General features: G+C 50.3%; 1 protein-coding gene across 4 annotated transcripts in view; it reads left to right on the forward strand.

The window, feature by feature from the left end:
- Positions 1–25,298, forward strand: part of LOC126533193 (uncharacterized) — a 344,485-nt gene that overhangs the window by 308,035 nt on the left and 11,152 nt on the right. The window contains exon 7 of one of the 4 annotated variants that reach the window (XM_050180468.3): positions 16,122–16,192. The exons of the other annotated variants lie outside the window; for them this stretch is intronic. Within the exon in view, the coding sequence (XP_050036425.2) occupies positions 16,122–16,192 (71 nt within the window). The remainder of the gene's footprint in view (positions 1–16,121; positions 16,193–25,298) is intronic. 4 annotated transcript variants of the gene reach the window in all.

The following is a 25,298-nucleotide window of genomic DNA, read 5'->3' on the forward strand; positions in this document are numbered from 1 at the left end:
GCGTAATCATGCTCTGCGATCCGCTTGTTCCGCCTCAGTATTCGTGTAGCACTGAATTAAACCGCTAATATGTTTCCTTGTGCACAGCGCGCAAAATCGTGCGCGGCGCAAACTGGGCAACAGCTCGCGCACGACGCCGTCAGCGGAAATGCGTAGCGCCGGAAAAAAAAAATTGGCTGAAGGCTTAGCTTTGTTAAGCCTGGAAGATTGCGAACGCAATACCCTTGGCTGCGCCTTGGTTCGGCTGATGGTGTGGACATGGTTGCCCTTTGTTAAACTTATGGCTATACATCATCCGACATAGCGCAAGGCAGCGCGCAGACCACTTCGAGGAGCCGAGCTGTAGCGCCATTTATGCTCCTAGCGTGACCTCACACCAGTGAGCGCCCTCTCTCGGTAGCGCCGCAGCAGCGGCGCGCAAGGCTTCGCCTCCACCATCGATGCCGCGAGCTGGGGCCCCGTCTCTCGGTCTGGCGTGACGTCACAAGGTCACGTGACGCGCAGCTGTGTAAGGAGGCGCCACGACCACCGATGGGCCGGAAGTGCGTGCAGTATTGCTTTCGCAATAAAAGGAGAAAAAAAAGTGAAGGTGGGGCCTGAGACGTATGCGTCACGCGATCCTCGAGGTCCGGCATGGGAGAACGCACGGAAAGAATGTCGTTTGCGAAGGCTAGGCGGGGCGACTAGAGAGGTATCTGGCAATGCAGTGGAGCCCGCCTGCTGAAATCATGGGTTCCCGGCACTGAAATATTTATATCTCGGCTAGTAATGAGCCGACTTGAAAAATTTTTGCGGCAGAACGCTCCCTAGAGGACACGTAACAACGTCGAGCGTTTACTGTTTACTGGCCTTTTGAAACAATAGTTTTGTTCGCGCCGCCGGTTTACCACACATCATTTTAATACCTACGCTATGCAAACCAAATGCTAAATTTCCAACGGGTTCACCTCGTGAGCAAGTAACAAGCACGTGTAGACTGTTGAACATCCGTTTAAGACAAGCTATCGCTTATCTAAGCGCATGCATGAACCCGAACACAGGACGACTTCTTAGATTGCGTCAGCGTGAAGAGTTTCGTAGAAGTGAAACACATTCAGTATCCCCGCGCCATGACGGCACTTCACGAGCACACAAGCTCACACCACACAGCGACAAATTTGAACATGCCGATAGTCAAGCATCCTAACCGTCCATCGTTTCTGTTCTTCGCTCATAGATGCGTCAGTCTCTGTCCCTTGGGACCTTGCTTCAGTCTTGAGCACAAATCAAGAAATTTTTATGGTAAATACTAATAATTTTTACAACATGAAACGATGAAAGCCGGCTGACTACACTTTTGCAGTTTTGTCAACCGCTCCGTGATTCTTCGACATCGAAAGCGTAGAGTTACTGTATACGTTGACTTTAGTATTTCCCTATAGAGAGCAATTGTACGCAAGCGCAGCGCTCGGTGCCATCTGGTGCCGTAGTCTGTGAGCACGGAGAACACAAAATCAGTTTTCTTTTCGCATTTATGCTATAGTTGCTGTAACAGTAAAATAACTGCTTGAAAAGTAATGGAACTATCAAAGATGATAATGATTTGTTTCCAACAAAGAGAGAGAGAGAGAGAAAGGCAAAGGAAGGACGGGGAGGTTAACGAGAAATTATCTCCGGTTGGCTACCCTGTACTGAGGGAGAGGCAAGGGGATGCGACAGGTGAGGGAGAAGGATAAAAAAAATTATTTTTTTTAAAACCTACACACACACGCACACGTGCACACGAACTGTTTCTGTGGGCACTGTCATGCAGCCCGCAAAAGCGTTCCTAGTGTTACGCAGTGTCACCGTACAATCCTACGTCACACAGTGTACAGTCACAATTTGCCAGAAAGTCCCGTGTCTTTTAAGTACCGCAGCCGTGCCTTACCGCAGCCGTACCGCAGCCGCAGCCATCAGCGGATCGCGCTGATGTTCGCGTAGGCCAGTTTCCAAGGATCTTGTTTTCTGTCATTGGGCGCTTGTCCAGTTTGTCTAAGATGGCTGAGAGGACTGCTCTTTGTGGGTTAAAACGAGGGCACTGACAAAGAAGATGCTCGATCGTTTCGTTGCACCCGCAGAAGTCACACAGTGGGCTGTTGGCCACTCCGATAAGAAAAGAGTACGCATTTGAAAATGCCACTCCAAGCCATAGATGGACTAGAAAGGTGCAGTGACGTCGTGGAAGCTCGGGCGGAATACGGAGCTGTAAATTAGGGTCCAGGGTATGAGGCGTGCACTTGTGAACTCGGATGAATTCCATTGAGCTAATGTCAGGTCACGCGCAAGTGCGGAAAGTTTTTTCGCTGTGTCGGCTCTCGAAAGAGGAATGGCAACGCAGTTAACGCCGTCATGGGTAGATCGGGCAGCTGCGTCTGCTCGATCATTGCCATGTATGCCACAGTGACTAGGCATCCACTTATCCACTGATATCGTGTCCTTCGTCAATTGTGCGGTGGGGGACTTCCCTGATCTCTGCGACGAGCTGCTCATGTGATCCATGGCGCAATGCTGAGAGTACACTCTGTAGGGCTGCCTCGGAATAACAGAAGACTGACCATGCATGAGGTGGTTCGTCCTGGATGAAATGAAGAGCCGCACCCAGGGCTACCAGTTCAGCAGCTGTCGTTGATGATACATGTGACGTTTTAGCTGTATTCTGACGGATCTTGTTGGTATCACCACAGCAGCAGCTGAACTTGCAGATGTGACTGAGCCATCGATGCAAACGTGTACGCAGCCACTGTGCACTTCATGCAAAAGTCGTAATGTGGCCTGCTTCAGGGCAGACGACGGCATGTTAGCTTGCTTCATGATTCCTGGGATGGTGAGGCGTATTTCAGGTCTGTGCAGGCACCACAAAGGTGAGGATGGTTTTGCTGCAGGCGTGTAGTTCGATGGCAATGAGATATGATTGGCAACAATTATACGATTGAAAGTTGCGCGTGGCCTTTCTGCGAGTAGAGCGGCAAGATGGTGTGAAGGTAGTCGGGCAACGTGCCGAATATGCGCCCTGAGAGCGTCGGTTGCCAAGTACGTCGATATTGGGTGATCTCGAGCTATGACAATCGTTGCCGCTGTAGACGCGCACCTCGGAAGACCGAGACACGTCCTTAGGGCTTGAGGATGTAGTCCGTGGAGTATACGCACGTTTGTTTTGCAGGTGTCACCAAGCACAGCGAGGCTGTATCTTGCGAAACCGAGAACGAAGGCGTCATAAAGCTGTAGCATTGACCGCACCGATGTACCCATGACTTTCCGACGAGAAACTTGAGGAGATGTATTATTGTCATTAACCTCTCCTGTAGGTATGAAATGTGCGGGCTCCATGACAGGTCGGGGTCGATAATTACCCCCAAAAAGCAGTGTTTCCCCGTATGTGCAACTGCTTGCCCCTTGACACTTAGAGTAACGCTTCATTGCCTTCCGGGTGAATGTAACAAGGCAGTATTTCTCTGAAAACAGCTCTAGGTTCTGTTTTCGCAAGTACAGTGATGTTAACATAGCTGCCTTTTGTAGCCGTGCTCGTACCTGCAGTCGTGTTACAGCAGACGCCCAAATGCAGATGTCGTCGGCATAGATTGATACTTGAACTGTGTTGGGCAAGCATCTGACTGGGCCAACGAGCACTAGGTTGAATAGCGTCTGGCTCAACACTCCGCCTTGCGGTAGTCCACGGAACGTTTGGTGTTGAGTCGTGGCGCCATCCTCGGTAATCACGAATAAATGCCTGTCGGTGAAATAACTGCAGAGCCACTGAAAAGTGCGGCCACCCATACAGCCTTCAATCAGAGCCTCTATAATGGCATAATGTGCCATATTACCATAGACGCCTTTTAAATCAAGGTGTAATGCCGCAGTGAGTCGTTTCAGACGTTTGTGATGTTGAACAAACGTGGCCAAACCGATGACATTATCTATGGATGAGCGCCCACGCTGGAAGCCAGCGATACCATCTGGCTACACGTTGTAATTTTTCAGGTGCCATTCTAGGCACGTCAAAAACATTCTTTCCATTATTTTTCCTATGCAACTGGCCAGAGCGATGGGGCGGTACGATGACAAATCTAACGGTGATTTACCAGGTTTGAGAAATGGAACCAAGCGGCTGCATTTCCATTCCCGTGGAACCAAACCGTTGCGCCAAGACTCGTTGTAATGGTTTAGCAGCATGAGTCGTGCTTTCTGCCCAAGATTGGCGAGCGCCGCATAGGTAGCGCCGTCCGGTTCAGGTTACGAAGAGCGCCTGCACGTCGCCAGTGCCGCTTCAAGCTCCTCTACCGAAAACATTACATCCATGCGGGAATCCCGTGGCACATGGTGTAAGTGCACGTTGGAGCTGAAAGCCGGCAGTTTTGAGCAAAATTCTTCAGCAATGTCAATTTCGCTGTGACCTTGGTGCAAAGAGAGGGATTTGAAATGAACACGCTGTTGCGGTGATACGCGAAGTCCACGCACGGTTCTCCATATCTGAAATAATCGCTGACGTGGATCCAACGACTCACAGAAACGTTTCCATCTTTCAGATTGTAGTGCATCAATGCGGCGTTGAATCTTCTTTTGCATCCCGCTTGCCTCTCTGAGATCATGGATGGATTTAGTTCTCCTGTATCTTGTTTCATCCCGCCGGCGAATTGCTCGTAGTCGCTGCAGTTCGGCTTCAAATTCATATTTCGAAAAAGGCTGAAAACCACGCGTAGCCTATTGCATTGCTTTTCGAATTTCGTGTTCAAGACCTTAATAGTTCCCTTGCTGACATACTTCCCCCATGTGTGACCGAAACGCCGACCAGTCAACTCGCCAGAGGGTCATTGAGGAGCATTTAGATAGCCCCTTGATCGTCAGGTAGGTCGGAGTGTGGTCGCTTCCATGTATTTCGATGTCTGGAAACCATTGCACGTTTCTTCAATACGCCGACAAACCAGGGTCAAGTCTAGGCAGCTGCTGTATGTAAGCCCGCGTAAATATGTCGGACTACCCTCGTTGAGGTAGTAAAGGTCGTGCTGTGTGGCAAAGGATGCCAGTCTCCTTTCCCTGGAGTCCATCTTCAAACTGCCCCAAAGCGGATGGTGGGCATTAAAATCTCCGGTGAGAATCGTAGGGCCGGGTGTCATAGCACGTCGTGCAGTCGTTTGAAGTCGAAGGCACTTGAAGGAGCAACGTAAACGGCGACGAGTGTGAACGTAAGCTTATTAGTTTTCACAATTAAACAAACGTACTAGTTGTCGTCGCGAGGCGGGACTGGCTGCAACACGTATGTCAGATCACATATAATATATACAATTACCTTGCTGACATCACCACAGGTAGAGGACATGAATGCCTCATAGCCATAAATGCGTATAACATTCTGCACGTTCGGTTCGCAAATTACGAGGATGGAAAAACAGTTTTTGAAGACGAAGTGTCTAAAATCTGAAATTCTTGATTTGAGACCACGGGCATTCCACTGCAATAGCGGTGCTTTCTTGACTTCCTTGTGGAAGGTCAGCGAGGGGCGGGCCATGGTGCAATGCGATGCTTTCAAGTACTGGAGTCAGCGCGTCCAGTACTTGCAGTGCGCTACGAGCAGCCGGAGTGTCCATGTTTCTCAGTAGTAGACGCATGACAATCGTGAGCGATTTGAGCATTGCAATCACTTGTGAATCCTTGTCTCGCATTTCGTCAACTGAAGTGACTTTTGACTTTAAGTGGCGAGTAATGTGCTATGGCTTTGGTGCGTGGCATGTCTTCGGCAGTGCTGGCCACACCTCATTTGATGAAGCATGAATAGAATGGCCGCTTTTTTTCGTTGACATTCGTGCTCTTACTGGAGACAGATGGAACAGGAGGCGGCGTTGCCGGACGAGACAGACGAGACATTTACCTTGAACCGGAAGAGAATTTCGTAGACTTTCGTTTCGGGGAGCGATGTCGCCTTATCGCTGCAGAAGCATCGCTGTGTGATTATCTGTCTCTGGCCATATTTCTCAATATTCTTTCTTTAGGCTCTTTCTTTAGGCGTGGACAGTCTTGAGGATGCAGCGTGCGAGCCTCGACAATTTGGGCACTTGAGCTCTGTTGCACGGCAAGTGTTCGTGTCGTGTTGTTCGGAACGTCGTGGCCATGTCGTTGTATTTCGGCAGACAGCACTCGCATGTTCAATTCTTTGACACTTTCTGCACTGAAGTGGTTTGGGTACGAAAGGTCGTACCACATGCCGAAAGTGGCCGACCTTTACATGTGATGGTAGGCAGTCACCTTTAAACACGAGCATTACACAGGTCGACTTGCCAAGGCGCCGACCTTGTAGTAAGGCAACACCATCTGTCGCACGTTTGATTAAAATTGGCAGGTCGCTGTCGCTAATCGATGTGTCAATATCGTAAACAACACCAGCCGTTGTTTAGTTGCCCTGCGGAATGAAGTAGTGGACATTGATGTTGCCCAGGAGCTTTACTGCCATCAAAGCATTGATTGCGCTTCCCTTGTGGACATCAATAACCAGGACGTTCTTTCGAGTATTAATTCTGATATCTCTCCTGGGACAAGAGCCCCCAGAGAAACGGAAATCGCCTGTGGATTAAGGCGGTTGAGGTTGTCGGCAGGTATGTCCGGCACAAAAAGAATTGTGTGCGCTGATGGCCTTCGCAGTGGCATGACGGTAGACTTGCTTGACGAAGACCGTCCGCTGATGTTTCTTCTATTGGCCTTCCGGTCTACCACTCTTTCGAAGGCTTCGTCATCTGAGGCGTCATCGCTTGAGCAGGAGTATAACACAGTGTCCTCGCTGTCAGCTTGACTAGGAGGACAATTTCTCTTCCTCGGGCTGGTTCCTGCCGAAGCAGTCACGTCGCGTCGGCATTCTGCCGACTCCACTTCCATTGCCGTGGCAAAGGGAGCGGCGTCTCCCAGTAAAACGCGGGAAAAGCCGAAAATACTGCAGCGCGAAGGAACAGTGGTCTTTACAAGAATCACTTCGCCTTCGTCTCCTTTCCAACAAGGTATTACTTTGTGTACATAAAGGTAAAGAAAACAGGGAGTGGACGGGCAGGGAGGTCAAACGACACGTTAATTTGAGGGATCGCCAGCCGTTTGTGCGCATGCAGGCGCGAGTAAGAGCGACCGCAAGAGAGGAAATTTGGCGGCTTTTGCTCCTTGAATATATGACTTTGCCTAGGCACTACGGAGAAAGTTCCATAGCACGTATTGTAGGCTTTTGTCCCTAGGCGTGCCGACATTGCGGTCTGGGGTCGAGTTTATTTACGCTCGGATGCTGGCTGCCGGCGCGGTAAAATACGTGAAGCAGCGGGCACTCACGCCCGATTTGGCGACGCTGTGTCGGACACACTGACTCGCACCTGCGGCGCTCCTGCTAAGGTAGTCGTGACGAATCGTAGCTTTCTCGCGCCTTACAGCAATGTACCTTATAATTAACATCACAGATGTTTCTGTGGGAGCACTAGCGACCGTAGTAGAGCCCGGGCCGCATATATTGAATATCTAGAAGGCAGAGCGCCTTAGCAACCGCGGTTGAACGCAAGTGGCTGAAAGGCTGCCGTTGACGATGACCGACTCAGCACCAGCGTCGCAGGCGCGAAAAAGTCTGTCCGTCGTACCTTCAGAGGCAAAGTTCTGAGTGGTGTTGCACAACATATCCAACTTTCTTGGACACGTACCAACTAGTGCCCCCAAGCGGCCCCGGCACGAAGCTAGCGCGTTTTCAATGGAACGAGCGGATTTTTCGCGAATAACAAAAGCTGCAGGTCGATTATTGAAAAAGGCAGGGGACAGACATGTTCTGCAAGACAAACCACACGAGCCAAATGCAGTGATCACGCTGGAGCAAGCAAGAATTCTGTTCCCAGAATGGTTAAAGGTTCAGCAATGGAAGCCTATGGAAACGACGGAAATTTCTACTCGATTTTTTAGATATAAAGGTAGCTGTGATAAAACTACGGCGTCTATCGTAAAAGTCACTGCAGCGTATGTAGTCCGGAAACTCAGCTTTCGATTGATGCCGATCTTGGCTCTCTACACATGGCGTAACACTGTTCCCAAAAACGATTTTTGACACACAGTTGTGCAAGTTCACATGGTATCTATAAAAAACCCGAGCGTATCACTTGCGCGAACGTCCGAAGCCGTGGTCGAGTCGTTTAACCGCTAGCACCTATCGTTCCGCGTCATGCTGGCAGCGGTTCGATGCTGTGATACCAACTTTCTTTAACGCCGCGTAGGACTGAGTTCGGCAGTCTTCCACCAGATGGTTAAAACACAAAACTCACGATTTGGTTTGTGGGAGATACGGGTTTCTTCCTCCGTACTCTTGGGACAAAGGAACGACAACACAGTAGTGCAAACAGTCACAAGGGCATTTATTGCACCTTTCATAGATCAATGCCTGCTAGCCGAGTTGCTATCCCCAAAACATGCCGATGGGCGCGCGACAAATCTAGAAGTCCGACTCACCACGACCGCAAAGCGAGCAAATATGTTTGCCCCCATGCTGGATCCCAACGCCTGGTCGTTCGCGTGTACAGTCACGCCAACGGTGTCCAAGGCGGCCACGCGAGACGGTCTCGCAGAACCATCGATTGGCGCGCGCGCGCGGTACGTCCGGCGCTGTTCGCCGACCCGCCGGGAAAGAGGCAGCCCCTTGTCCCTCGGCGCCCGACTAACCCCGCCGCGGCGCGACGGTCGCGACATCTCTCGCACCGCGCTTGTACCACGCCGCGGGCGCCAGGCCACGCGAGCCGTGCGGGAAAACAGCATATCAGGGGATGCGCTATGCGGGAAAACATCAGGGGACGCGCGAGAGTCGCGCATCCCCACATCCCCCCAACCTTAAATCACTTCTTATTCCGGCGAAACATGTCACACGGTCTAACATTAACCCGTGCTTCGCGAACAAGGTGGTACATGAAACAGTGGCCGCGCCGGGGAAATGTCCACACGCTGTCCGTAACATGCGAGCCGACTGTCCTTGGGGTACACCGCTGGCGTCCGCCGGTCACAGCAGCAGCTTTGCAGACTCGACGGCATCATTCCAGGCCAGGACTCCGGAGACGACGACGCAGTAGTCGGTACGAGCAAGCGTCGCTCGCGCCGACGCGCCCTGCTGGCAAGAGCCGCCGTAGCTGTTGGTGACCGCTGGCTCCTTTGTCCGCCGCCGAGGGTTGTGAGCTGGATGCAGGAGGCCGCCGAAGTCGCTGCGCCGAACTGGCCACAGCATCACCATCGCCCGGGGTGATTCGATCGTACTCCGGGCAGCAGCGCAGACCATGTGCAGGTGACAGCAAGCCAGGGGTGACTCCAATCACGCTGCGTAAACTCAACACACTCGGCAAACACTATAGTAGTGCAAGGGAGAGGAATTCTGCATGCGCATCGCCCACGTAGTACGATGTTCAACTCGGCTAGCAAAAGATCGGGCAGCTACTCAGATGCTAAGTTCACGTGAACGAAGCTCGCTTCCTTGAGCCGAACGAGTAATTTCAATTCGTGCGAGGCTAAATAGAATGAGGGAAGCAAATTGCAACGCCTCAACGCCACGGTCCACCAGGTTGTGTCCCTCCACGTGCGACAGGCAGCTTCGTAAAGCCTTAGGCCTAAATCGTCGCTACTCTGACAACAACCGGCATCCAAAAACAACACCCAAAATGGGCGCAAAACAGGCAGCCGCGAGGAGACGTTAGCTCTGTGAGGTGGTCCTACTCCGCTCGGTGCACACAGCATCCGAGTTGACGGCGCCCACCGTCCCAGACGGTGTCGGAGCGCCCGGTGCCAGGCCGCAATACCAGTCAGCCCGTCGTGGCACCCGTGGCCCGCGGCCACCCGGCTCCCAGAGCCGCGACTTCATCCGAGTCAAAGAGATAGAAGAAGCTATTTACATAAGAAATTCGGACCACCCACGAGGCTTCCGTACTCACTCGCTTCAGGCTTGCCACTGCTCCGCGGGCACTCAGCCTCGCTCTCCCAGGATGCAGACCACGTGGCTCTCGTACCGACGAATGTCATTAAAAAAAAACACTTGCGAAAAGGCTTAGCATGCTGATAAGTTCAAACACACTACAGCCACCGTCGCCTCGCTCAAGAAAGCACGCCGCCGACGCTAGCGATCAAAATCCACGCTAGGCCTACGCTTCGGTTCAAACAAAGGTCTTGAACGAAGCAACACTTAAAATTATCGTCCGATGCCCCAAGAGCCCCACGTTGGGCAGCCAGATGTGGGAGATACGGGTTTCTTCCTCCGTACTCTTGGGACAAAGGAACGACAACACAGTAGTGCAAACAGTCACAAGGGCATTTATTGCACCTTTCATAGATCAATGCCTGCTAGCCGAGTTGCTATCCCCAAAACATGCCGATGGGCGCGCGACAAATCTAGAAGTCCGACTCACCACGACCGCAAAGCGAGCAAATATGTTTGCCCCCATGCTGGATCCCAACGCCTGGTCGTTCGCGTGTACAGTCACGCCAACGGTGTCCAAGGCGGCCACGCGAGACGGTCTCGCAGAACCATCGATTGGCGCGCGCGCGCGGTACGTCCGGCGCTGTTCGCCGACCCGCCGGGAAAGAGGCAGCCCCTTGTCCCTCGGCGCCCGAGTAACCCCGCCGCGGCGCGACGGTCGCGACATCTCTCGCACCGCGCTTGTACCACGCCGCGGGCGCCAGGCCACGCGAGCCGTGCGGGAAAACAGCATATCAGGGGATGCGCTATGCGGGAAAACATCAGGGGACGCGCGAGAGTCGCGCATCCCCACAGGTTTCAGTTTTGGTTTCTTTAGGAGGGCTCTATATTTTCGATTTTTACTTCCTAAAACGTAGGACTGGGTTGCTTATTTGTTAAATCAGTGCTTTTATGATCATATTTTATTCCTTGGACAACATAACAACAAGCATGCGCATGTCCTTGTGTTACGTTAAAAAAATATGCTATCGTGGCTTGTAGCATGGACATACTCAGGAATTCTGGACATTGCACCTTGAACATGCTGTGTGTGATTCACATGCGTAACTGAATGGGCAAAATTTTAAACAATTTTATTATAATAGCAGAGTATCAACAAGTTTCAACTGTCTGCGCCAAGAGGGTAGTCTTTTGTAACAACATGTGCATTTATGACACTTGGTCAGAACTTTGGGGGTGCGTTAAAGCAGTGTTTTGGTCGGGGATGGGCGGTTATGTTACACGACAGGAGTAAATTATTTTATACCCTTTGGGCAGGGGGCACATTGACTTTAAGAAGCGCCAAAATTAAACCATAAAGCCATTTGTTACAGCTGGAGTTCGAACGGTGATTGCAGAACGAGTGCCATTCAGTCTGTTTGCACGCGCATGTTTCTGCGAGGCAGCAGGGAAGGAGAGCGAGTGTATATGCGTGTACACGCGTTCAGCGTGCGTGCATGTGTAATTGTATTTACGTTTGCGCGTGTGTTTGTGTCTCCGTACTTGAATCTGCGTGCGCACGAGTGCGTGTATGCGTGTGCGTGCAGTGCCGTGTGCCTGCGTGCGTACACTTTTGTGCGTGTGTGCACGCGTGGACGCGTATAAATGTGAATGCGGGCAAATATGTGTCGTATCTCGTTCTCTCTCTCTGTGTGTGTGTGTGTGTGTGTGTGTGTGTGCGTGCGTGCGTGCGTGCGTGCGTGCGTGCGTGCGTGCGTGCGTGCGTGCGTGCGTGCGTGCGTGTGTGTGTGTGTGTGTGTGTGTGCGTGCGTGCGTGCGCGCGCGCTTCACCGCTTACGCCGACTCTCCGGGTTGAATGGGATAGAGAGTTTATTTAAACTCATATTTAAATCTACGAGACAAGAACGAATGACTCTGAATTTATAGCAATGTCTCTTTCTGAAACCAAAATCAAGGAAAAAGGAAAAGACGCCTGAGCCGTCAATATCGTCGCCCCAGATTTTGTCACGATGGCACCGTCACCATTGTCGCGGCTCCGTGAGCCGCTACCGGCAGCTCACTGTCTTCAAGCCAGCGACGCGCTAAACCTGCACCATCATTGCGTCATGCGTCGCTTCTACGACCAAGCAAGCTTTCGGCGGCACACATTCGCTGGTATATTGATATTAAAACAGTGAACTGCTTGCCTTCGAATAAACAGCGTTAAGAGGAAGCTTTAGCTCGGGTGCTCCTATCTAAATCCATGTAAAAGGCAGTGCTCTTCTCAGGCCTCTGTTTGCCGGTTATATGTGCCCTCCTGGAGCAGTGCTTGTAAAAAATCCAATCTATTGTGGCGACGAAAAAAACGACCCGCAGCTTATACAACACCAGTCAGAACCTAGTCCCCTCAGACACAGCGATCACCAAATGGGGCATTCATGCCCACTGCCTCACCGCGCGGGCAGCCAGCGGCGGAGCGTGAACGAACTCGACCGCACTCCGCAATGCCGGCATGTCTAGGGCACAAATGCATACAACACGCGTTAAGAAAGCTCCTCCGTAGTGCCTAGGGAGAGTCATATATTCAAAGAGCAAAAGCCCTCAGATTTTCTCTCTCACGTCCGCTCTTACTCGCGCTTCGGACAAACTGCTGGCGATCCCTCAAATGAACGTCTCGTGGGAGGTCAACCAGACGAGCGTCCGTTTTGCTACTTAAGATAGCAAACCATAGTGTTGCAATGCAGTGTACTGCAATACGTCAATAAGCTCTAGGATAGTGCTAATTTGGGCTTGTTGGTGCATGCAATGAACGGGTAAATAATTAGTTGTGAGATAACTTAGTTGCGATAGCAATTATATGGACACTCCAGGCGCATTTTGGCCGTCGACGTCGCTGTGAGGTTCCGTATACAGTTCAAGGACGATAATATCGTCGCCGTGCGTGGTATGCTTTATGTGTGAGTGACAGAGCACGAGGGTGAGCCGTGCGAGCATAGAGTTTCTAAATAAATACCCTAGAGGGAAATGTAGCGCTAGTGTCTACGGGGGTTCTCCTGAGCGTTGCCTCAACCTACATGGGAATAATGGGAAGTACAGGCTTGAGATTGGCTTCGATCTTTAAACTGGCGGCGTTTGCTTGCGGCGCAGTGAACGAAGCTATACTCAAATATTATCGCGTAAAATCAAATTTTATTTCTGCAGTGTCTTATATAATGCAGAACACGTTACATATACTTTGTATGGCTTTGAGATTGAAGCATGGTTTACTATGGTTTGTACCAGGACAGACTAGGGTATGCATTCTTGCGCAATTCTGTTCCCGATTTGACGCCAGAGAATAATTATTTACTTATTTTTACAACACCAATAACAACCGTGCGTGCACTTGTATAAAAATACTCATCAAGTATTTATGGAAATAAAGATGTTGTATTGTGAGAAAGTGTCGCGCTCTTGAGAGGAATGCGACAAGTGTTGTCTGCTACGACGTCTGCTTGCTGCGAACGCGAGACTTTTCTCGCTGACGACAGGCACTTGCTAATTATCTCGCTGTTTCGAAAGGCTGCGTCGGCTGTCACGATTGTTGAACATATTGAAGTACTTTTAAGCACATCTGTTGCACTGCTAGCAGGGATGCTTGAGTCCTCCTATATGTATGCTTCATTTTATTTTATGTTGACATACCGCTTCTGAAGCGTTACGGCGTGGCTTTGCGCTTTCCATTTTGCGACACTAGACTACAGCCAGTAAGCAGCAACCTTTCCTACGACAAGTAAGTTTGTGGTCTCAAAGTCCTAAAACATGCATTTCAATTAGCACATAAATGAGCAATGCGTAATGAAGCCCTCAATAAAATTTGATTGTCAAGCCACTAGAAATACAACTGTCTATGTCTTGTATCAGTAGTGCCTTCTTTTTCCTATTCTCAAGTTTCATAAAGCACGTAACCCTACAGCGCCAACCTAACAGACTTAACAAACCAAGGTCCAAACGGTCAAAACATGTTCTTTCAACGTTTGCGATGCCGTCGCTTTCTCGTCAGGGCTTCGACACCACAGCGCGACGCAAACATCGTCCCAGTCGCTGGCCCAGCGCGCTATCGCCACTTCGAGCAACAGAACAAAGGCAGATAGCTTTGCGTTGCACCATCCCACTGCAGGCTATAGCAATTGCAGTTGGAGCGAAACCAAAACTGCCAAGAAATACTTGCAGACTAGTTCGCCAGTCAACAGAATGCCAATCCGTAGCATGTACTTCCCATCATTACCATGATGGTTAAACGATCGCAGCGCCATATTTTCCTCTAGTTATACTAATACGAAACTCTATACGTGCGAGGAAGGCGGGCAGCACCTCCATGGCGGGCAGGAAGCGTGCCCTCTCCTCTCGCGCGCGAGGCACGGGGGTGAGACGACGGAGGGAGGGGGGGCGTTCTTCTCCGGTGGCTGCTGTTTACGGCGCGGCGCGGGCGCCGTATCTTCAAAGCGATCTGTGATGTTTGCAGAGTGCGCGTAGTGCCGGCAGCTTCGTATGCGCAGTGCTTTTGACGTTTCGTTTGCATTGAAGCGAGCGATGCACGGTCAGTTCAATCGCTGCTGTTGCCGCGATTCCTCACTCCAGCATTTTGACCGCGAGTTTCCGCTCTTATCGAGTGAGATGTCTTCATGTTTACCTGTGCGTCACGTTGGCAGGCTAGTTAGTTTGAATCCATGATAAAATGTGTAAGTGCGACTGAACTAGGACGTAGAACCAAACAGACACACAGAGACAGCGCGGTTTCTGCGTGTCTGTTTCTTTCTACGTGCTCGTTCAGTCGCGCTTACACATTATGCCATTGTTAATTTAGTTAGCAAGCGAATTTTTACAAGTTTACACGGCCGATAAAACTACTATCCTTACTTCGTATAGCTATCTATTAATTTGCTATCGCAATCGGTTGTACGCCTTTCGGGCAAAACTGCGACTTTTCCCATGGGTACAATAAAGTTCATCGAACAGATGCTGTTGCATCTTGTGTCACAAAAGAAATAAAGATTGAATAGTTACGCGAACTTCGCACTGATATTTTTTTTTTTTTATGAAAGTATAGGTATTAGGTCCGTCATCTTCAGTCACCTTCGCGTAAATTTGCACGCAGAGCGGTGCATGTTCGGGACCTTTATTCTGCCGTACAAGAACCTGCGTGCTCGCCGGTCTTGTTTCAAGATGAAGCGTCAAATTCTTGCGATTACATCTTATCGTAAGGATTGACGACACAGGAACCATGCAGATTATTCTTAATCGTCGTGCGTCAATGAATGGACAGTTATTGACAGAGATGAGATATTTTGGAATATTGTGGGGTGATTTAAGCCTATTACAGTGCAGTTCAGTAAAGCCATTTAACTCTTGGGTTAATTGTTCCTCTTATTCGAAAATGCCATGCAGTTAATTCTTTGCGAGATAATTTGTTGCTAAATGCAAACGCAATTACGGTTATTATCCCGCTTTCAGCCTTTCGGTACTGATTTATAGTGCGCACAGTTTTTTTGCGCAGAGCACTAGTGTAATTCCCACCGCAGGAGCACCTCAGCGGCGCAAGTTTATTAGCATTGGCACGTGTTCCCTCCACTCTTCGTTCACTTAAACATATATGCATTATTATAAATTGCAAAGCGCTGACACCAAATAATGTGAAAACATTGCAAACTCATTCATCTATTTTGTGCATGTTATCAGCGCCACAAGGCCTGTATGCGCGGCCAACTGCGGCTGGGATAGAGGGTGCGTACATATATTCTAACGTCTGTATTAAATGAACTGTGTGAGTACAAGCGCTCATTCAGACAGCATTTAGTTTTCTCGCAAAAATACGAAGCATAACAAGGAATTTTGTCTCTTTCGTGAACAGTGCAGTCACTGTATTATTCCGTCTGAAATGCTCGTAAAACTTAAAACAGGGAGCACTTCCTGTACTTTTAACGGAAATTCTTGCCGTATTTTCTTTTAAAAAGTTATATTTTCTGTATCCCTACCTGCAATTTCTCACTATAACGACGGAAACTTTTTTACAGTGTACCCGATACGGAAAAGTGGAGGAAATTGGCCCAAGGTAGACATTGTCTGCAAAATTCAAAGTTTGAACGCGAGAACTGCTCAGCGCGTATCGTCGTGACGTTCCAACTCGCTATTGTACCTGAACAATAACAGAGGTCCGTCCTCATTCCTGCCTCTGCTGTAATCTACTACGCAGGTCCGGAGTGGGATTTGGTGGTGATACCCAGGGCCGTAAGACCACCGTCCCCCGTGCTGCCTTCCAAAGAGGTGAGTCGTCGATACGTAGTCGACGAAGGTGGCGATATGTTCTTGTTGGTCTATCATCATGGAATGGTATCTGGATAGCGCAGCAAACACGGCACAAGAAGAAACGAAGACGAAGAAGCGCTTGTCTTCGTTTCTTCTTGTGTCCGTGTTTTGCTCCGCTAACCAGATACCATTCCATGACAACAGGTAGATCCTCGCAATTCAATAGGTAGCCAGCATAATATTATTACGATATGATCAAGCGATGCTCAAGAAACGAGCCGCCGCGAGAACGACGACGAAATTGGTCGGTGCGCTTGGCGTGAGCGAGTGTCGGCCTGGCTGCCTGGCTCCAGTGTAAATAGCCTGTAAATAGCGTCTTCTGTCTGTGTCTTTCCACACGCAACATTCTGGTGGAGGTCAGCGATCCCCGTCCTCACCACGGAACTCAGAAGTGGTCGGCACACCGAGCTTGTCACCATGCCTCCCGGTGACGCGCCCACCTCTGCAACGGCTTCGGCTTGTCCCACTGCTCCAATCGTCACGGTCGCCCCACACCGCTACCCAGGTGTGTTCTCTGGCCTGGAGGGACAGGATGTCGACGACTGGATCAAACTCTATGAACACGCCAGTGCTAATAACAGGTGGGACCCAACGATTATGCTCGCCAATGTCATCTTTTATCTCGGCGGCACCCCACGCGTGTGGCACCACACGCATGACGACGAGATAACCAGTTGGGGCAATTTCAAAGAGAAGCTACGGGAACTGTTCGGCGACCCCATTGGGCGCTAGGCTGCCGCGAGAAAGGCTCTTGCGTCTCGTGTTCAGTCATCTACGGAGCCGTACGTTTTCTACATCCTCGACGTCTTGGCTCTATGCCGCAAAGCTGACGATGCTATGTCCGAAGCCGATAAAGTGTCACATGTTCTAAAAGGCATCGCCGACGACGCTTTCAATTTGCTTGTTTTCGGCAACGTCTCGACTATCGACGCCATCATCAAAGAATGCCGTCGCCTTGAACAAGCTAAGAGCCGCCGAATCACGCACCACATCACGCGGCTACCCAACACTGCTGCTACGTCGACATGTGAGGGTCGACCACGTCAGACCACCACTTGTGACGACGTCACCCGTATTGTTCGCCGCGAACTCGAGGCCACTTGTTCGCCAGCTTTCTCCACGACGCCTCCCGATCCGCCTGCAACCACCATTGCGATGATCCAGGCCGTCGTCCGACAGGAATTTGAGAACATGGGTCTGAACTCCGTGTGTTCCACGTCTCAACCCAGCGTTCCCCAGTTCTCTAGCGGCCCTCCTCGTCCTCGGCAGCTCTTTTCCGCCACATCTCGCCGCAACCCATCCGATTGGCGTACCCCTGATGGCCGGCCGATCTGCTTCCACTGCTGTCGCATCGGCCACGTTGCTCGTTACTGCCGCAACCGATGGCCACCACCTCCTCGAACATACACCGTCGCTTATTCCCGCACCTTTGGACCTTCCGTTCCCTATACCACCTGCCATGAATCCACTGCCGCTGATGCTCCTGCTCCGAACCTTTGGTACAGCCGCTCGCCCTCACCTCGACGCCATCAGTCTCGTTCGTCCCAACCCCGTCGTTTCTCATCGCCGCCTATCGCCTCCCGAATCCAGCCGGAAAACTAGGCACTGCAGCGTCTGGAGGTGAAGCTGCGTTGTCGACCCTGCCCTCAAATCCTCTGCTCACGTTACCCACGAACCGAAACCTCCTTGACGTTGACGGCTATCCTGTCACGGCACTCATCGATACAGGAGCACATCTTTCAATTATGAGTGCTGCCTTCCGACGACGACTGAACAAGCTCCTCACCCCAGCGTCGGCACGCGTCGTCTGCGTTGCGGATGGCGGTACTGTGCCTATCATCGGCATGTGTGCGGCACGCGTCAGCATCGCCGGCCGCCACACTCCTGTCCTCTTCACCGTAATTGCTCATTGCCCCCACGACCTCATCCTCGGCCTCGATTTTCTCTCCGCACATTCAGCTCTTATTGACTGCTCTTCCAGTACCCTTCGCCTTGAGTTGCCGATGCTCGCAGAACGTTCTGACGCACCCCACTGCCGCTTACGTCCTACCGGCTTTCTTCGCCTGCAGCCAAAGTCAATAGCCTACATTGAACTGTGGTCTTTCCCACCAGTTCCTGATGGCGAGTACCTCGTCACTCCTCTTCCCGACATTCCAATAAGGTATGACGTTACAGTGCCTCACAGTATACTTCATATTACTGGGAACCGCACTCGCATGCCTGTCTGTAACTTTGGATTGGCAAAGCAAATTCTACCGCAAGGTATTTATTTGCCTTGCCACCCTTGATTGTCTCGGCGACCAATACGTGGCAGCGTTATCGACCGATGGTTCTCGCGAGCTTAGCCGTCCCCTCGCGCCAGCCTCGGGTGCCGATCCCAATATAAAGAAAATGGTTGCGACGGACCTGTCCTCGGCGCAGGCTGAAGAGCTTTGCCAAGTATTATTGTCCTACCGAGATATTTTCGACATCGACGATCGCCCTTTAGGCCAGACGCTCGCGGTCAAGCATCGGATTCATACTGGTGATGCTACGCCTATTCACCGACGACCGTATCGAGTTTCTGCGTCGGAACGCCGAGTAATTCAAAACGAAGTCAACAAAATGCTCGATAAAAACATCATTGAGCCTTCTTCGAGTCCCTGGGCGTCACCGGTGGTGTTGGTTAAGAAGAAGGACGGCACGTGGCGCTTCTGTGTAGACTACCGTCACCTGAACAACATTACGAAGAAGGACGTCTACCCGCTCCCACGTATAGACGACGCCCTTGACTGCCTGCACGGTTCCAGCTATTTCTCGTCTATTGACCTTCGTTCGGGATACTGGCAGATTGCTGTTGACGATATGGACAGAGAAAAAACCGCGTTCATCACACCTGATGGCCTGTACCAATTTAAGGTAATGCCGTTTGGATTATGCAACGCCCCTGCCACCTTCGAGCGTATGATGGACTCCTTGCTCCAAGGTTTCAAATGGTCCACATGCCTCTGCTACCTCGACGACGTCATCGTCTTCTCGCCAACGTTCGACACTCACCTTGAACGTCTCACAACTATACTTGATGTATTTCGAAAGGCGAAGCTGCAACTTAACTCGTCCAAATGTCGTTTTGGCCACCAGCAAATTACTCTTCTGGGCCATCTCGTTGACGCTTCCGGAGTACAGCCTTATCCCGACAAGACTGGCGCTGTCAGAGAGTTTCCGGTTCCGAAGACAGCCGCAGACGTTCTAAGCGAAGTTTTGTAGGGCTATGCTCGTACTTTCGTCGTTTCGTTCCAGATTTTGCGACAATTGCTAGACCCCTAACTAACCTTTTGAAAAAAGGCGTACAATTCTCGTGGGGCACTGGAGAGGCCGCCGCTTTCTCTCGTCTCGTCACTTGTCTAACCTCACCACCCATTCTCGCCCACTTCGACCCTGATGCCCCTACAGAATTGCGTACAGATGCCAGCGGTCATGGCGTAGGCGCCGTCTTAGCCCAGCGTCAGCGTGGCCAGGATCGCGTTATTGCTTATGGAAGCCGCCTCCTAGCACCATCGGAGCGCAACTATTCCATTACGGAACGAGAATGCCTTGCTGTTGTCTGGGCGGTTGCGAAGTTCCGTCCTTACCTTTACGGTCGCCATTTTTCCGTAGTCACTGACCATCATGCTCTTTGCTGGCTCTCTTCGCTAAAGGATCCTACAGGCCGGCTTGGTCGATGGGCTTTGAGGCTACAAGAATTTTCATATTCCGTGGTGTACAAGTCTGGCCGCCTGCACCAAGACGCTGACAGCTTGTCGCGTTACCCTGTCGACGACTCTGACTCGTCTAATATTGCCAGTGCTTCTTGCGTATTCTCTGTATCACAGCTGCTTCATTTCGCCGTCGAGCAACGCCGTGATGCCTACATCAGAGCACTCATCGACCGTTTTGAGCACTCTCCGGCCGATGCTACTCTACACCTCTTCGTCCTCCGCGACAGTACTCTGTACCGTAGTAACCTTCATCCGGACGGCTCTGAGCTGCTACTTGTAATACCTAAACACCTCCGCTCCACCGTTATAGAAGAGCTCCACGACGCACCAACGGCAGGACATCTCGGCGTATCTCGAACCTATGACCGTGTACGTCGCCGTTTTTTCTGGCCGGGCCTTGCCCGTTCCGTACGACGTTACGTCGCCGCTTGTGAAGTTTGCCAACGACGCAAGAAACCTTCCCAGCTCCCCGCTGGTTACCTGCAGCCGCTCGACATCCCTGCCGAGCCCTTTCATCGTGTCGGCTTAGACCTTCTCGGCCCATTTCCGGAATCTACATCAGGGAACAAGTAGGTTGCAGTCGCGGTGGACTACGCGACCCGCTACGCCGTAACCCGTGCTCTTCCGACCAGTTGCGCAACTGATGTTTGCGGACTTCCTCCTACATGATATTATTTTGATGCATGGTGCTCCGCGGCAATTGCTAACAGACCGTGGCCGTACGTTTTTGGCCAAAGTCATCGACGTCATGCGTGCCTGCTCAATACGGCATAAATTTGCCACCTCCTACCATCCCCAAACGAACGGTCTCACTGAGCGCTTGAACCGCACCCTTACAGACATGCTATCCAAATGCGTTTCCGACGACCACCGTGACTGGGACCTGGCTCTACCTTACATTACCTTTGCATACAACTCTTCCCGTCTCGAAACTGCTGGCTTTTCCCCGTTTTACCTCTTGTATGGGCGCGAACCAACGCTACCACTGGACACTGTGCTTCCGTCCGCCACAGCTTCAACTAGCGCTTATACCCGTGATGCAATCGCCCATGCTCACCCCGCTCGCCAACTTGCGCGCGCTCGTCTACAAGTATCTCAAGACAAGCAGAAGCAACGCTACGACCTCCGTCACCGTGATGTCCATTTTGTGCCCGGCAGCCTCGTGTTGCTTTGGTCACCTTCGCGTAAAGTTGGCCTATGTGAAAAACTCCTTTCCTGTTACACAGGCCCATATCGCGTGCTCCGCAAAGTGACGGATGTCACCTATGAAATCGTTCTAGCCACGCCCACTACGTGCTCCGCTGTGACAACCAGTGACATTGTCCACGTCGCCCGACTCAAGCCCTACAACTCTCCACGCGCCTTCGATATATTTAACAGCACCGTGACTGTGATTTTGCCGCCGGGGGGGGGGGGGGGGGGGAGCATTACGATATGATCAGGCGATGCTGAAGAAACGAGCCGCCGCGAGAACGACGACGAAGTTGGTCGGGGCGCTTGGCGCGAGCGAGTGTCGGCCTTGCTGCCTGGCTCCAGTGTATATAGCCTGTAAATAGCGTCTTCTGTCTGTGTCTTTCCACACGCAACAATATCAACGGTGCAGCTATGGAGCACAGAAGCCATGTTATAGGGCGTGTCTGCCCATATGACGGGGTAGGAGATAAATTAAGGAGATAGAATGTAGATCACCACATTCATGGCTGAAGGTGAAAGCAATTACTACTCCGTAATTAAGGAGGTATCATTTAGAAATCCCAGCTCTTTTGTAGACTATGATGATATTTAAATGCATGTCATTCAAAACTGGGCGGCAACCGATAGCCGCCTTGCCAGCTTGAGTAATCAGGTGTTATACACATATATTGCAGTCCCACATTTTGCCCATCTCTCCTTGATCTTCTCTTTTTCAATAAAGCGTATATCTCCATATTGTGCAATTATCTACGCCTGTAACAGTTCCGGTTTTATCAATCTCTCTTCTCTTTTTATCTTCCACCAATGCTTCAAACGCATCTTAATTATCTTGGGACGAACTGGTGTGCTAGTTGGTTATACATGTCTACTTGAACGCAACGCACACTAAATTGACAGGGACTGACAGAGTAAAGAAACCACAAAGCGCCCACTGCACTGGCTTATTGCCACGCGAAACGGTTGTAAATATACAATACGGTGCATACGCGCGCACAGAAACAACAACTAAGTGAAGATGATACGTGAAGCGCCTCCTTGATAGCGGTGAAATATTTCGTGCGAATCAAAGCCACGTTTATTTCCGTGTGTGTGTGTGTGTGTGTGTGTGTGTGTGTGTGTGTGTGTGTGTGTGTGTGTGTGTGTGTGTGTGTGTGTGTGTGTGTGTGTGTGTGTGTGTGTGTGTGTGTGTGTGTGTGTGTGTGTGTGTGTGTGTGTGTGTGTGTGTGTGTGTGTGTGTGTTTTTTAGACGTAAAAAGTTGGGTGCTCAAAAGTGAGACGCATTTTCGGTATGCTTGCAAAAACAGTAGCTCACATTGTCTTTTACAAAACTGGAGATATCACCATGGCTGCATTTGCCGCCGCCTACTTGCCTGTGAGCAGGAACTGTGGCTCCGTTCATTGATACCTTCTTAACAAGGCATCCAGTCATAAAGCAAATAGGGCAGGTGGATATGAACTATTCTGTATCAAGCACACCTGTTCTCAAATCACATGCTTGTATCATGCTAACTGCTAGGGTTTTAAAGAGGTTTTAAAAGGTTTTAAAGAAAAACTTCATCGAGTATCTTCACATGACAGGAAGAAGGCACCTGTTGACTTGAACATCCATGAACTTATCAGGAACCAGATAAAGAGCAGCCAAACATCAAGATTAGTCGCAACCCACTAGAATCTAACAATATTACCAAAGAGTCATGCAACATAGCAGTTATCTTGCGTTGCATTAGCGCAAACATGGCTCCACGCAAAAGTTTTGTTTATAACGTATGTGAATGCATATACTTATTGTACTGAAGAGCTAGATATGTAAGAGTTAGTAAGCAATGTATATAAATATATAAAATATATATTTAAACCAAAATATATAAATATATAAACCAAAATATATAAATCTTATGCTATTTAAAACCAAGATTATTTATTTAAAACGATTAATGACGCGTTTTTGTATCTTTCCTGCTTTATTCTTTATTTATTCTTTATTCAGTGAGTGCCCCGCTTTGCCAGAAAGGCGTTACATCAGGGGGGTTACAGACTTAAATAGAACACTTCTTCATCTATACAGCACACTTGCGTCTCTTGCAGCCGGTTCCAATCTCTGATGGTCATCACAAAGAAGGAATTGTAAAACATAGTTGTCCTTGATTCTCTTCTCGCCCCAGGTTTGTAATTGTTTCGATAACGGCATTGTTTTTTTAAGTACTTGTTAAATAGCAAATGATTAATTTTAAGCTCGGAAAACGAGTAGTAAATGTGCCGCGTACATGTAAACCAGCGCAAAGACATGCAGAGCTGCTCTTTTTTCTTTTGTCCCTTACAATGCAGCTAAAAAGCAGACGACAGGCAGCATTGTGGGCTTATTTTTCTCTCGAGATCCGGCATGTGCTGTAGGATTCCAACACGAGAGCTCTACCAAACCAGTCATCAAGATACAAAAGTCTTTATATTGATTGATTGATTGATTGATTGATTGATTGATTGATTGATTGATTGATTGATTGATTGATTGATTGATTGATTGAAAACATCTTTATTTGCAGGATATTCGTAGAACTCGTGGGTGGGCCGCCTAGTCCGGTAGCCCACTGGTTACTGCTGCTGCGCTGGCCCTCCCCACCAGCCAGTGCTGACGGTCAGGATCATCGCTGAGCAGAATAGCCTCCCGCTGCTCTTCTGAGGGATTTGGAATGGGGTCAACTATGGGATTAAATTGGCAAGCCCATACCATGTGGTAGAGTTTAGCTACCTCTCCACAGTGTGGGCATTGCGGGGAGTATAGTGTAGGGTACCACTGGTGTAACTTAGCTGGCGTTGGGTATGTATTAGTTTGTAGTCTCCTAAGAGTGTTCTTTTCCAACTTATTGAGGGATTTACGTGGTGTTGGGTACTCCTTCCTGGCTGTTCTGTATGGTGCGAGATTGTCAGCATACACTGCTAAAGCAGTTAGGTCGCAGCACCCTTCACGGTCATCAGGGGGAGACGCCCGGTATAGAAGAGCTCGGGCATGCCTGTGATCGGCTTCGTTTCCTGCTGGTAGTTCCAGGTGACCGGGAAACCAGATGACTGAGGCTTGGCTGGGTGGATGCTTAGTCAGCATTTGCAACCCTGACCTGTGAATTAATCCATTATTGAAGTTGCGACAGGCGTTCTGGGAGTCGGTGAGCACATCCGCGTTGGGGTTAGATGCTGTAGCTAATGCAATAGCTGCTTCCTCTGCGTGAGTGGGGTTGGATGTTTTCATCGAGGCGCAATTCACCATCGATCCTGAAGGCGTTGAGACCACAATAGTCATCACTCCATTCCTTGGCCCTGCGGCGTCCACATAGAGGGTGTTAGGTTTCTCGTCCCATTTCTTCTGCAGGGCTTCCCCTCTTGATTTTCTCCTTTCGATGTTATATGTGGGATGCATGTTCCGCGGAATGGGGTACACGTTGATGCGTCTCCTCACATCACGTGGTACCTCTTCCCTTGGGTCTATCGTATAGGGCAGATTAATATGGATCTTTTCGAGCAGATCTCAACCTGGTTTTGTGAGTGCGAGCCTATTGAGTTGTGAGAGGCATTGTGCTTCCCACATCTCTTTGAGGGTATTATGTACTCCTAGAGCCATGAGATTTGCCGTTGGCGTGGAGTTTGGTAGCCCCAGTGCCGTCTTGTAGGCTTTCCGAATCAGTGTCTCCAACTTTTCAATTTCCTACTTGGAGAGGTTAAGGAATGCCGTCCCGTACATTATCCGAGAAATCACGAAAGCCTGCACTAAGCGGATGGCGTCCCTTTCCTTCATGCCATGATGCTTATTTTTGATACGATGCATCATCGGGAGTATTTGCTCGGTGGATGTTGTAAGCTTCTTCATAGTGGTGGTGTTTTGTCGCCCCTGCGGGATATACAGCCCTAGGATCTTGATCTCCGTGGGTTTCGGTACTGAGTGGTTGTCTATATACACCGTGATGTTCTGCACCAGGGGGGTCCTCGGGTTCTTCAGTATGAGCAACTCGGACTTTTCCGGCGCACACTGGAGGCCTCTTTCCCTGGCGTACTGGTCCACCGCGTCCGCTGCTGCTTGAAGACGCTCCTCGATCTCGGCGTCACTCCCCGAGTTGCACCAGACAGTGATATCATCCGCATACAAT

This window comes from Dermacentor andersoni, chromosome 7 (genome assembly GCF_023375885.2).
Source record: "Dermacentor andersoni chromosome 7, qqDerAnde1_hic_scaffold, whole genome shotgun sequence".
Lineage (NCBI taxonomy): Eukaryota > Metazoa > Arthropoda > Arachnida > Ixodida > Ixodidae > Dermacentor > Dermacentor andersoni.